Source organism: Dipodomys merriami, unplaced genomic scaffold (genome assembly GCF_024711535.1).
Source record: "Dipodomys merriami isolate MVZ:Mamm:240054 unplaced genomic scaffold, mDipMer1.0.p SCAF_13, whole genome shotgun sequence".
NCBI lineage: Eukaryota > Metazoa > Chordata > Mammalia > Rodentia > Heteromyidae > Dipodomys > Dipodomys merriami.
The window spans coordinates 32953565-32967283 of NW_027202604.1; the positions used below are offsets into that span (position 1 = coordinate 32953565).

Consider the following 13719-nt stretch of genomic DNA (forward strand, 5'->3'; position numbering starts at 1 on the left):
TCGTCTATGTCACCGTCCTAGATTCTTGGCTGTACAGCAACACTCTCATGACTGCCATCAGGCTAAAGGAGCTGAACAACCCTCAGGCACAGCACCTGGCAACTCCACAGCCATTATAAGTGGAAGGGAATGTGGGATTTTTAGATTCCTAAGATGAAATCATAGCATCGCATTTCTGTTGTGCATCCCCGGGAGAACTGAGTCCCAGAATAGTCCAGAAAGGACTCACACAGGGCCTTCTGTATCCCATTGGCCGTGAGAGTCTTCTATGTCCTTTATAATGATCACAGAAATGATTTATCTTGGCTAAGAAACAATGCCAGCAGAAAAGAAACACGTTGGCCCCCAAGGGATAGTGGCCAAATGTGTTCTTCATCTCCGTGACCTAGCAAAGAGGTGGGAGATGCGCAGTGTGGTTTTTCTTCACTAGCATCTTTCACATTTAGGACTGCAGGTTGTCTGTGCTCAACTTAAAAGGTTTAAGTACTAGTTTTTAAACTTATGAAGGCACCAAGGGCAACCAAGTGACTTGCTAAAATGCCATTGCCACTAAACCCTAATAAGAAAAATCTAGTGGGTCTGGAAAAGCTCCAGGAATCTGCCTCTTTTGGTAATGTCATCCTCCTTGCGAAGATAATTTCATATAAGCAGTTTCTCTATGAAACTTCAAGAAATAATTTGTTTAGACCTTGTTTCCAATTTTATGTATTTATTTTTTACTAAGTGACATCTGGGAAAGTTTATCCTGAGATTAGACCAGTTTCCTGATTGGATTCAGCCCCTTTGGTGCTTTTGCTCCTACCTCAGCTACTTCTGGGATTGCTCACAGAAGCCATATATAAAAATATATATGTGCATATATATATATATATATATATATATATATATATATATATATATATATATATATATATATATATATAATAGCTACACTTGGCACCAGAGAGATTTCCCCAGAACTCTCCTCTAGTTTGTTTCTTTATGTGTGTTATCTCCTGACCTTTCGCTGGAGTCCGATTTTCTCTGAACTTGTTCCTGTGGAGATGATACTTGGCTCTCTGCCTTTCTCCTTTGCGTTAACTATCACCTGAGATTTGGTCTTATGTTTCTCTGCTTGTCCCCAACCACTCCATTTTTTTGCCCAATGTGGCTTGTGGCAGCCTGTGTACCAAGTGTGATGCTTGTCTGGGAGTGGAGTGGATGAATATGCAGACGTGGGCCAGATTAATCTGAAGAAAAAATACACCACTGGGGTCCTCAAACTGCAAATCAATCATGTAACATCTAGCTGCAGAGGTATTGCTTTCATTACAGAGTTGTGCTCTCTCTCTCTCTCTCTCTCTCTCTCTCTCTCTCTCTCTCTCTCTCTCTCTCTCTCTCTGTATGTGTGTATACATATATATATATATATAATTTTATTCCCATTATAATTTTGTTCCCATTATAGATATAGTTTAATATGGAAAATTCATTTATGATCAAAGTGTGTCTTCTACTCTAAAATTCTGTGTTTCTACATATCACTTTTCATAATCTACAATTTTTTTTTTCCTTAGCTCTGGGACTCCATTTTATTTCTGAGATGCTTATGGGAAGTTGCAGAAAGAAGTTGGTTCACAAACAAATTGATTTTGCTTCTCCTCCAAAAAGCTTGACTTGGAGAAGAAAAGGATGAAATGGGATGAAAGGAAAGAAAATGAATTTGAGACCCACTGGCCAGGAGTATTATTTTCCAATCATTTTCAGTATTTGATGAACAAAAGGGAGAGAAGTTCAGGGTCTCTGCAATGTAAGCTGACCTTTCACTTAAATAAGTTTCTGGTCATCAAATATCTCTACCTCTCCCCTCCCCAACCCCCCCCATCCTGTGATGACCCAAAACTTTTCTGTCTCTTACTGCTTTACAAAGAGACAGGTGATGCAGACAAGGAGAAAAGCACCCAGATAATCATGTTGTATATCTATCAGGACCTACGCTACTTCCTCCAAGCCACGGACTTAAAAGCTATGATTTACAACCTATAAAAACTGAGTTTGGACTGTCAGTGACCTGGCAGATCCATTTTCATCTCAATGATGATGTTCAGGAATTCCCAGAAGATGGGAACTCATTGCTTCTCCCACTGAAAAGAGACCTTGGATGGTGTGAGTCCATTCCCAAACTTCTCCAAGGCCTTAGGAGCTCTGGGATACTTTTTTAGTTGGACGGGGAGGGATCCCCAGCTATAAAAACACCTGCTCTAATATTCTGTCACATAAATAACAACGGGTTCATGTCTTTCTAATAAGAAGTCGTGGTTACAGCAGGAATGCTGTGTGTCCTCATGGAGGCTGAAGGTTTCTCTGTTCATCCCTTCAGTGCAGTCCCTGGGGAGAACTCATTCTTCATCTCTTGAAGTCAACTGTGAATACTTTAAGGGAGAATGGTTCCTATAACTTTACAGGGTGATCTGTTGGGGTTTTATTTGTTAATGTTTATATGTCTTTGTTCCTTTCACTTGGTTTTCCTCTCCTTTTCCGAGGAGGCTCTTACTATGTGGCTCAGGGTGGACCCAAACTGATGTAGCCTAAGCTAGCCTTGAACTTGCAATTCTTCTTCATCAGCCTCCCCAGTGGTGGGATTACCAATGTGCATATCCATGCTTAAGACAACCATTTCCTTCATGGAGTTAGTGCCAACATTTCCTCTGTGTGAACGTTTCCCTTTCATCTAGGAGTCAACGTGTGCTGAAATAGCATCTCTACATGTGATCAAGCAAAGATGTGTTGGTTAGACTTTGTCCTCCCCCGAAAAAAGTCTAAAATGAGTCTAAAGCCAGTGTTGCCCAATGGCCTGTTCTTGGAAACTAGAGTGCTAGGAACAGAAGCGTGGGTGATTTCAGTTATCGAACTTGATTGTGAAAAGGAATGATGCAGAGATGGCTGGGTGCCTCTGTCTCATGCCTGTAATCCTAGCTACTCAGGAGACTCCTCAGATCTCACTATCTTGATTTGAAGCTAAGCCTGGGAAGGACAGTCCATAAGACACTAATCTCCATTTAACCAGCAAAAAGTTGAACATGGAGCTATGACTCAAGTGTATAGAGTGCCAGCCTTGAGTGGAAAAGCTAAGGGGCAGTGTCCAGGTCTTGAGTTTAAACCAGAATAAAAGAAGGAGAAGGAGAAGCAGAGAGAGAGGGAAGAGGAGTGGGAGGGGGAAGAAGAGGAGGGAGAAAGACAGACAAACAGAAAGACAGACAGAGAGACAGAGAGACAGAGAGACAGAGAGACAGAGAGACAGAGACAGAGACAGACAGACAGAGAGAGAGAGAGAGAGAGAGAGAGAGAGAGAGAGAGAGAGAGAGAGAGGGAGACTAGAGGATTTGATTGAAGTCCAGATTCATGGATTCCAGATTCTTCTAGCCCAGTGTATCTGACCCAGGTTTACTAAAACACATATGCTATGATCTACATTCTAACTTTGAGACATATTTAACTTGAATTTTCTACTATTTTCTGAAATAGTCCTTTAAGCCTTTAAAATGAAAATCATTCTTTCAGTTGCATAAGGCAAGGTACAAAGCTAAGGCTTTGAAGATGGTAGGAACACAGTGCTTTGCATGTGTCTCTAAGACACATGACAGTCACTCTGTGGCTGGATCTCTTGAGTATATGCAGCCTAAGGGTACCTCTCCTGGACTCTGGCTCCCTCTTAGGTATCTCCATGTTCTGGCAAAGTAAAGTAACTCCTTTTCTCAAAATTATTCATAACCCAAGTCTAAAAGTTTAAAAGCTAGGATATCTGTTTTCTACACCTGGACTGCTAAACTTACTAAAATCTGTCCCCTCCATCTGTGTGAAACCAAATAGCTCGAGCATGAAGGGCTGTGGATTTCCTCAGATGAGAACTGAAATATCTTTTCTCTTATGCTAATGTTAATTTTCAAGAAGGGAGCTCGGTTAACCAAGAGAAATAAAACTTTAGATGGAGTATGTTATTTATAGCGAAGGCAGAGCATCATTATTATCAATTCTTGTTACAAAATACACTGGAAAAAATATCCTTTTTGTTATTTAAATACGGCTGGGCTACATTGAGAAATAGTACAGATGTTAATCCAGAGCTTCCAGCTGCATCCTGGGTAATCATTATTGTGTTTTATTCTTATTTGGAATTACTAGTAATAGACTATATTTCTGTATGAAATTCAAATCAGGGAGCACCAATGAATTGAGATGATTGATATTATATACACACACACATAATTCTAGAATTGGAAAACAACAATGGAAATATTTCTCTCTTAGAGGAAAAATCTACTCAACTCACTGCTATGTTAGTGATCTTGATGAAAAGAACATTTTTTCATTTAAGTAGATGTGCCAAAAATTTACTCATTTCTTCACAGTTGGAATGAACTAACCCTTGACCAGTCGTCTAAATTTGTTTTGAAAATATCTATGTAATTGTTGAAAATCTGAAATGTAAATAGTTGGATTCTGTAATATATGGATTTGGTCCACCAGTATTGGAAAAAATGCACACTTGGGTGCTTTTATTCTGGGCTTTTATTTGTTTGCTTTCATAGATTCTGTTTTCTTGGTTTAAGTTTCTTACTGACTTAGAATTTTATATATAGAATTTTATATATACCAGTTGGTAATGGGAATATAATTTACAGCATCCCTGGATGCACATTTTTTTGCTGCTGGTCCTGGGGCTTGAACTCAGGGCCTGGGGCTGTCGCTGAACTTTTTGGCTCAAGGTTAGCTCTCTACCACTTGAGCCACAGCTCCAGTTTTTTCTGGTGATAAATTTTGGAGATAAGAGTCTCATATTTTTCCTTCCTTGGGCTGGCTTTGAACCATGATCCTCAGATCTTAGCTTCCTGAGTAGCTTAGGACTACAGGTGTGAGCTACTGGTGACTGGCTACACTTTCCCATTTTTTTAACCCATGTGGCTGACTTAGTAGTTGATTCACCATTGAATTATAGTTCCTGGTCCTTCTGAACCTTCAGAGAATTACTCCTAATTCTCTGTAATAGACTAAAGTTCTGTTTGGTTAGGTTTTCTTCTTATATTTTCTGCTGTTCCAACTTTAACTTGAAGCATTTTGGTTTGTTCTTAAATCTGAATTATACATCTTCAAAGAAATGAGCTTGAGCTTTTGATCTTGATCACCTGGATCCCCAAACCAACCTGATTAATTTTCTTCTGTCCCTGGCATATATGCCAAGCATACATGCATGGGGGCCCTTAGTGGGTGCAAAAAATAGAGAAACTTTACTACAGATAATTTTTCAATGCAGACTATATAACATGTGTATGTGTAAAACACATACAATAATATACTACACTATAATAAATATAATACAATACCATGTAATATTTAAGCTATTTTAAAACATTTTGTAAATATTATGCTATACTAAATGTATATATTAAGACCATCTATATTATATAGTTCTTGTTATTAACACATTTTAAAAATGATCATGGCCAGTTTCCAATTACATTTTCAATTATAGAGCATAAGAGATGTTAATGTGATGACATTACACAGCCTTCCAAAGTGACAGCACAGCACAAAAGGGAAATTGGAGGTCCAAAGTTTGAACTGAGTAGGGGGAGTTAGAGCAAATAGATTCAGGAAGGAAGAGGAGTAGCCAGCCAGGCTGGCTGAGACTTGACAGCCAAAGTGACCAATCAGAAAGAAGACAGTCAAGACTTTACTTTGTCATAGCCCACCTGAAGTCAGTCTTCCTGGGGAATGTCATACAGAAGCTGACAGTGAGTGCGCAGCTCTGAATCTTGTGGGAGGGTTTTGTTTGTTTCTGCTGTGGTGCTGTAGCCAGTCGTGGCTTCATTTTGCACATTTTCTCTTCTCATTTCAGATGACTATACACTTCATGGACCCGTTTTTGTTCAAGAACCAAGTCATGTCATGTTCCCTTTGGATTCTGAGGAGAAAAAAGTGAAGCTCAATTGTGAAGTGAAGGGGAATCCAAAACCTCATATCAGGTGTGTTGGTTTGAGCTCCTGCATGCAGTTCCTATTGTAAAAACCAGCAAATACTTACATAGCACTGATTTCAGAGGGAGCTTTTAGAAAGGCATCATAGAATACCCTGGGAAATCTGAATAAATGATTATTTCAAGAAAACAGTGCCAACGTCTTAGTACTGGGGATTAAACAGTCAGATTGATACTTTAAAAATATTAACAATTCCTGCTAAATATTCATAAAAATTATCAAATTTAAATGTTTCAGCAAACTGTTGAGTAAATAGGACATACTCTAGTCAAAAAGTGTTTTTTTAAGTCAGCACAGGAAACTAAACACTAAAAGTAATCATCACCTTGATGAACTAGGTGACCTGAGCTTTGCCTTTTGCCATTCTACAGTCACTAGGATAGCAAGAAAAATGCTGGGTCAGCTAACAGGACATGTTAATGAAAAAATTCCCAAAATAAGTAATAAATTCACCTTCCCATAGGACTGTAAAGCACAAATATTCATTTATTTCATAACTTAAGTCTGAGTGGTTTTCATTACAAATGAGATGTAGCTAAAAGAAAATTAGTAAATATAAGACTACTCTGAAGAAATTTTCCCCAGGCAGTAGAAACAGACTACAAGAAGCAAAAAAAAAAAAAAAAAAAAATATATATATATATGTCTTTGTGTGTGAAGAAAATTAATCAGTATGCCAAAGATACACCCAGACCATTTTTTTATAGCATTACTCCCAATAGCTAAGATATAAAATCAACTGGGATGTCCATGAACAGATAAGTGAATCAAGACAGTGCAATATATACCCATGGAATACTGTTCATACACAGAAATGAATGAAATTCTGACACCCTCAGCAGCATACATAGAGCTGGAGGGATGCATGTAAGGAGGAAAAGAGAAGCATAGGAAGTCAGGTGGGGCACATTCTTCCTTGCATGCCAATCTACAGAGTTGACCTCACAGAATTTGAGAGAACAGCAGCGATCAGGGGTCTAGGGTCTATGAGAGACAAGTGAGAGAGAGAGAGAGAGAGAGAGAGAGAGAGAGAGAGAGAGAGAGAGAGAGAGAGAGAGAGAGAGAAAAGGGAAGAGAGGAAAGGAGAGGAGAGGAGAGGAGAGGAGAGGAGGGTAGAGGAGAGAATGGTAGAGGAAGGAAGGAGTTGAATAACAAATATGAAAAATAAAACTAGATAGGATGACTAAGACTTAGTGTTCTGCAACACAACAGCATTACGATGAATTGTGTATCTCAGCACACTAGAAGGGAGGACATTGAACTTTCCCAACACAAATGCTGATTGCACTAATTTGACCATGGAGTGTTATATACATGTATCAAAATATCACACTTTACCCCATATACATGTATCATTTTTATTCATCGGTAGGAAATCAAAGGAAAAATAACAAAATAAACAAAATTTTAAATCATAACAATTATAGAAACAAGTTGAAAAGAGGTGTGCTGGATAAAGAATCATCTGTGTGGCAAATATTTTTTATTTAAGAATAAAATTGGAAGAATAAAAGTGGAAGAAATAATTGTATTGTTAAATCTCATAGAATTCACAAACGTTATAGACCATGATAATGACAATTTGCCTTCTGAAGGTTAAAATGTGTTTGTGACTTTAACTATCATTATTCCAAATACTGTGAAGTATGTGAAATTAATGTAACCACATAATCTCAATTTAAAAAGAAAAGAAAAGAAAAGTGAGAGAAGGGATGGGTTAGGAGTGATGGGTGACAATGTTGTCAAACACCTTGAAAAAAGAAGAATAAAATTGAACCTGTACTTCATAGCATACACAAGAATCAATTCCAGGTGTATAGAAAATTTCGATGGGGCATTTAAAATGATTTAAATAGAAAACAGGCATACATATTTATAACTTGGAAGAGGAAAAATTTCTTAAACATGACTGAGTACAAATTGTAAAAGAAAATATTTAACTTCATTAATATTGAGAACTTCTATTCAAAGTAATAGACTGAGAGACAAGTACAAGCTACAGAGTAGTAGAGATATTTGTAATTTATTTGTTACTGTTGAAGGATTGATACCAGAATATTTTTTAAAAATTTCTATAAATAAAAATGTAAAAAAAATAGCAATCCAGTGAAAACAGGAACCAACAGCTGACCAAGCTCCTTCAAAAAAACAAAACAAAAAAAAAATGAAGTGACAGGCCTTGGTGGCTCATGCCTGTAATCCTAGTTACTCAGGAGGCTGAGATCTGAGGATCGTGGTTCAAAGGCAGCCAGGGCAGGAAAGTCTGTGAGGCTCTTATCTCCAATAAACCACCCAGAAAACTGAAAGTAGCACTGTGGCTCAAGGGTACAGTGCTCGCCTTGAGCTGTAGAAAGAGTTCAAGCCCCATGACCCACAAAAAAAAAACATGAAGTAAATATAGAAGACTTTATCATTAGTAAACAGAAACATAAAAAGAAAATGAATCTTAGAGGACTGACAGTAGATTGGTAGAGACATGGAACAAATAGAACCCTTAAATTTTTCTGATAGTAATTTTGTTGGTAAAAGCCACAGGGCAGTAAAAGCAGCATCCTGCAGTAAAACTAAAGATATATTCACCTTTGGAGCGAGTTGGCTTAATTTCATAATATATTCAGAAGTGAACATTAACTGGGATGTTCATGCAAGGTAACCTCTTACTGTTGTGAAGATAAGCGAATCACAGCTGCCTTTAACCCAGGAATGGAACAAAATAAACCTGAAGGTACAGAATGAGTCATAGCACAGTACTAAGCATATGATTATGCATTAAGTTCAAAAGTGTGTAAGACGGATTGGTTATTTAAGAGTGGAAAAATGTAAGCTTTGCTCTCTCAAAGTTTTCCACTGGGCCTGAGATTTCAATGGACCTAAAACAAACCAAAGCAAAGAAAGTATAGAAATTTATTGAAAACTAGTTTGATATGGCCAAGGAAAGGACCTAAATAGGTGACTGGACACTGATGCAATGCATTGGACGGTAAATAATCGTGAGACACAATTGTGAGACAGCAGCTAAGTTATGTGAGAAGACTAGGAGAAAATATGTTTGCCAGTGCCTTTTCTCTGCGTCAGCTGCCAGTCATTGATGGTTAAGAATGTTTGTGTACAAAAAAATGGCACCTTTCCTCTAGGAATTTCATCTCCTGCACTTAGAAACTGGATGAAGATTACAGTGATCACCTAATAGTTGCTTTTCAAAAGGCTTTAACCCAAATAGGCCAGAGTGGCATTTGGAGGTGATTCTTTTAACAGATATAACCATACCTGTAAAAAAAATCATTTAAAACATTATGGAATAAAGTCCAAATTGAAGATAATGATTAATCGCTACAGTGGAATCATTGTAATCACAATAGATACCAGAGACATCAACAGTAATGATGGGATTCTTTTCCTTAGATATGGATCTTCGTTGACTCATGATTCTTTATTACTTATTTCTAATAAATATTATTTTGCCTATATTCAAAGTTAATGAATGGATTAAAAATTGAGCTAATTTTAGGTAACAGTAAAAGAAGTGAGACCAATTAATAACTGAATGTTAAAAAATATGTATATCATAATATAGAAATAGAAAATAGAAAAAGAATAAGAAATAAGTAGATCATAAAATCAAATGGTATTATTAAGGAGTCACAAGAACACATAGTGTTATATTGTTTGTTTGTTACTGCTGTATTTTGTTGTTGTTGACTCTACTGGAGCTTGAACGTAGGGTCTAGGAGCTGTCCCTTAACTTCTTAGCTCAAGGCTGTTACTTTGCCACTGGAACCATGCCTCCACTCTGGCTTCTTTATCTGGTTAATTGGAGATCAGAGTCTCATGGACTTTCCTGCTTTTCCTGGCTTTGAACCATGATCCTCAGATCTCAGCCTCTAAGTGGGGAGGCTTACAACAGAATCCAACAGTGCCTGGCTCAGGATTTTGCTTGCTTTTTGTTTCATTTATGGTACTGGCAACCAAACTAAGAACCTCACATATAGCTTGGCAAGGAAGGGCTCTGCCATTGAGCTCTGTCCTTAGCCCACTAGTCTAGAAAAAGGTAAAAGACTCAGACATCCTATAGGAGTTCAACGTATTTGCATCATGCAGATTATTTTAGAATTGATGAGCTCCTTTATTCATCTATTCAAATATTTCATCATTTATCCATCCAGCCACTTAATCATCTCCAACTATGAATTCTAAGGTGCTTGGAGTAGGCTCTTCCTTGAACTGGATCTCAGATCTGGGCCTCCTAAGTACTGGATCTGTAACTGTATTATATTAGGATTCTTAAAAAAAAAAAATACATCCTCTGAGAAAACAGTATTAACCATTACATCACACAGGTACAATGGCCCAGCTCCTGCCTAGGTTTGAAGTACTTAGAGCTTATGAACTACTAGTGATCATTTGAGGACTGCCCAGCTATAGAAATAGTTGGCATGCCACCATGTCAGCGTGAGTAACGTGTGCTCAGGATGTGATCATCCTATAAGAAAGTCTAATGGGAGGTAGGGAGGAAAGATGTCAGGCAAGTTTTCATAGGAGATGTTTTAAGTCTTTTTGAAAGGCTACATGCTCTATTGCCACCCACTTGAGAAAAAAGTACATTCCAGAAATGGACTCTCTAGGCTGGAATCCATAATTAGAGTGAGCCTGTAATTTATCACCCAATACAGGACACAGTTGGAGAGGGAAAGGAAGACCAGTGTTAATGATTATTTTGTGACAGTGGCTGAAAACCCAGCAGTACCCCCAAGCAAACCAAAACAAGCAGTTACACTGTGTCTGATCCAGTCAACTCCAGGCTAAATCTATGATTTGAAAATGCATTAGGTAGTCAACACAAATGTAAGCGTCAAAGGTGTCTAGATATATGGAGATGAGGAGTTAACTAATCGCAGTTTGGGTACACAGCCAAGTGGAAGTTCAGATGTTAGCCAGAAATAAAAACAAATTTTATGGCAGGATTTGCCAGAGTTGCTGCTTTGTTTTTTTCTCCAAACTGTGACCTTTAATTAACATTGCTTTTGGTTAACATTGTGTTTTTACATAAAGGGGTTTGCCTTGTTATTTAAAACAAGCCTGGAAAGAGAAACCTATTATGCTTTTTGTCTTTTTTTTTTTTTTTAAGATTGCTAGGAAAAAGCTGAGGGCTTTTCATCAAAGGCACTCACAATTCCTTACAGTGTAGTTGGCTTGCCTTTAGCCCTTCAGTAGTTTCCTCTGGATGTAATAGCTATCTGGTACTTAGGAGTTTAAAATCTTCTTCCTATTGAAGGAAAGAGGAAGAGGAAGAAGGGGAAGATCTGGCCATTTCAGCTGTGTGTCAGGTGAACTTCTTCAGTCTTTGGCTGACTCACCAGGTTGAACAAGGAGGAGAAAGTCCAAAGTGAGCTCTCCCAGGGGATCTTCAGCATCTGGTTTTTCCTGGTTACAGCCTTGCTGACCTTTTTGCTTTGTGTTTATTCCCTTGGCGGAGTCTTGTCTTTGCTTTCTTTCCCACCCCTTCGTGCTGAAAGGATTGACCCAGACTTAGAAAAATTTCAGAAGTTTTGACTCTCACCAACTTCCCTTGTATTAAAAGTTCCCTCAGGACAAATGACATTACTTATTTCACTCAGGATCCATTTCCACACAGCAAAACCTTCCAATACTAGGTTGCAGTACTTTCTCTCTGAGTTTCCAGCGAACAAATTCCAAGTCAAGGAAAAACAAAAAAAGACTTGCCTCTCCCTTAGTATTAAGTTCAATCAGTTATCAGCTTAAAGAGAGGAGAGAGAGAAGAGAGAGAGAGGAAAGGAAGACCGAGAGGGAGGGAGAGAGAGCCAATTTGCTATAGCAATTCAGAAATCAGCTTAGGAGACACCCATTTGTCTTGCCTCCTGGCAAAATCTCTTATTTGCTCCAAATAAGCATTGCCTCTGTATTGCCAATACTTAACAGATCACTCACACATTGAAGGTAAAAATGTGACTTTTTCAAGTGTTTCACTATGCAATGAGATAAGAAATTCAGGCCAACCCACATTCAATTGGAATGAACATTGACTGCCTGGCCATAAAACCTGGTATAATGCTTTGTAATAGAGACCCAAAAGCATTTCTCCGAAAGCCCTTTATTTTCTAAATAATCCCTTCTCTTTTGCTGTTTGTATGTAAAAGCAGGCACTAAAGTAGATGAACTGACTTTGTGCACAGCATTTTAGTTGAGATGACTAGTACAGGCAAACCTACAGAGATGTTATTATTCCCACAAATGCTCTTCTCAAAAGGCTCACTTGGTTCCATTCTCAAAATCCACACTCTGCTTGCAGCTCACATTATATTGCAATTTCCTCTTTGAGTTCTTAGATTTGTCATATTAAATCGTTCTACTATCATTTGAAGTGAGAGTTATCGCCAGGACGTGATCGAGTGACTAAAAGCAAATGTCTAGGGCTGGCAGTCTGTTCTAGAGAATCATGCACACATATACCTATTGGAATATAACCCGACTGTTCTCTTTATTGCTTATTACTTCTTGTCTGTGTCAGAGCACCAAGAGAATTACTGCCATTCCTAAAAACATTGTCAGTTTCTAATGCCCAACTTCTTATAAACAAACACATAAAGAGCTATGTCCTATTTTTGTGTCTCTGATTTTTCCTCCCCCTTCTGTTTCTGGATTTCTGTATTTCAAAGACCCAGAGGTGAATTCGCATTTACTGCTATGCTGTGGTGTACTAAAATGCCTCATATACTGCGTATGCTCAAAACTCAAATATCTAACAAAAAAGTAAAATGTTAAGTCAATTAAATCCCACAGGTGTTATTAAACACAGTGAAGGTCAAGTCTTCAGTGGCTAAAGTATAAATGCAAAAGTGACTTCGGTACTAGGGGCCTGTGGCTCACTCCTATAATCCTAGCTACTCAGGACGTTGAGAGTTGAGGATTGCAGTTCAAAGTCAGGCAGAAGTATACATGAGACTCTTTATCTCCAATTAACCAGCAAAAATCTGGAAGTGGAGGTATACCTCAGATGGTATAGTGCAAGCCTTGAATGAAAATGTTAAAGAGTGCCCTGGCACTGAATTCAAGTCCTAGTACCAACACACACACACATACACACACACACACACACACACACACACACACACACACACACACACAGAGTGATTTGGGAAATGTATCTATAAAGTGAAGACAGGAATCCTACATAAAAGAATAGGCAGTTTTCTGTGGGACAGCCACATTGATTAATTTTGATTAGTAATATAGGAAAAGACTTGATTGGAGGAAGTGCCCCTTAAGATTGATTTGTGAGAAGACGCATATCTGCTTTTGCTGATACCAGTTAGCCAAAATCTTGAGCCTAATATGGAAATGTAACTAGAGTGCCCTGGAATTAAAGAATGCACAAGTCTGTTAAAACACAAATCCCCCCCCCTCATACACACATACATACACACACACATATACACACACACATGTGCACACACACACACACACACACACACACTTGCCTGAAGAAATGGTAATGTTCAATATGTTAAGGAAATAAAGCTAACATTTTTCATAGATTATAGGTGTGAACCACCATCTTTCATTATCCCTTGTGTTTATTTGAATCACTTTTCTCTGTGCTACTGTATTATTTTAAATCTCCCAACATGATTGCTACTGTGAGCTTCTTAATAATTCACAAAGTCTATCTAGCACAATGTTAGTTTAG

The 13719-nt window shown here is 38.1% G+C and overlaps 1 protein-coding gene across 5 annotated transcripts in view; it reads left to right on the forward strand.

Moving 5' to 3' along the window:
• Window positions 1-13719, forward strand: part of Cntn4 (contactin 4) — a 793681-nt gene that overhangs the window by 511196 nt on the left and 268766 nt on the right. For all 5 annotated transcript variants that reach the window (XM_070018985.1, XM_070018989.1, XM_070018986.1 and 2 more), the window contains one exon: window positions 5876-6002. In XM_070018985.1, coding sequence (XP_069875086.1) covers window positions 5876-6002 — 127 coding nt within the window. The remainder of the gene's footprint in view (window positions 1-5875; window positions 6003-13719) is intronic.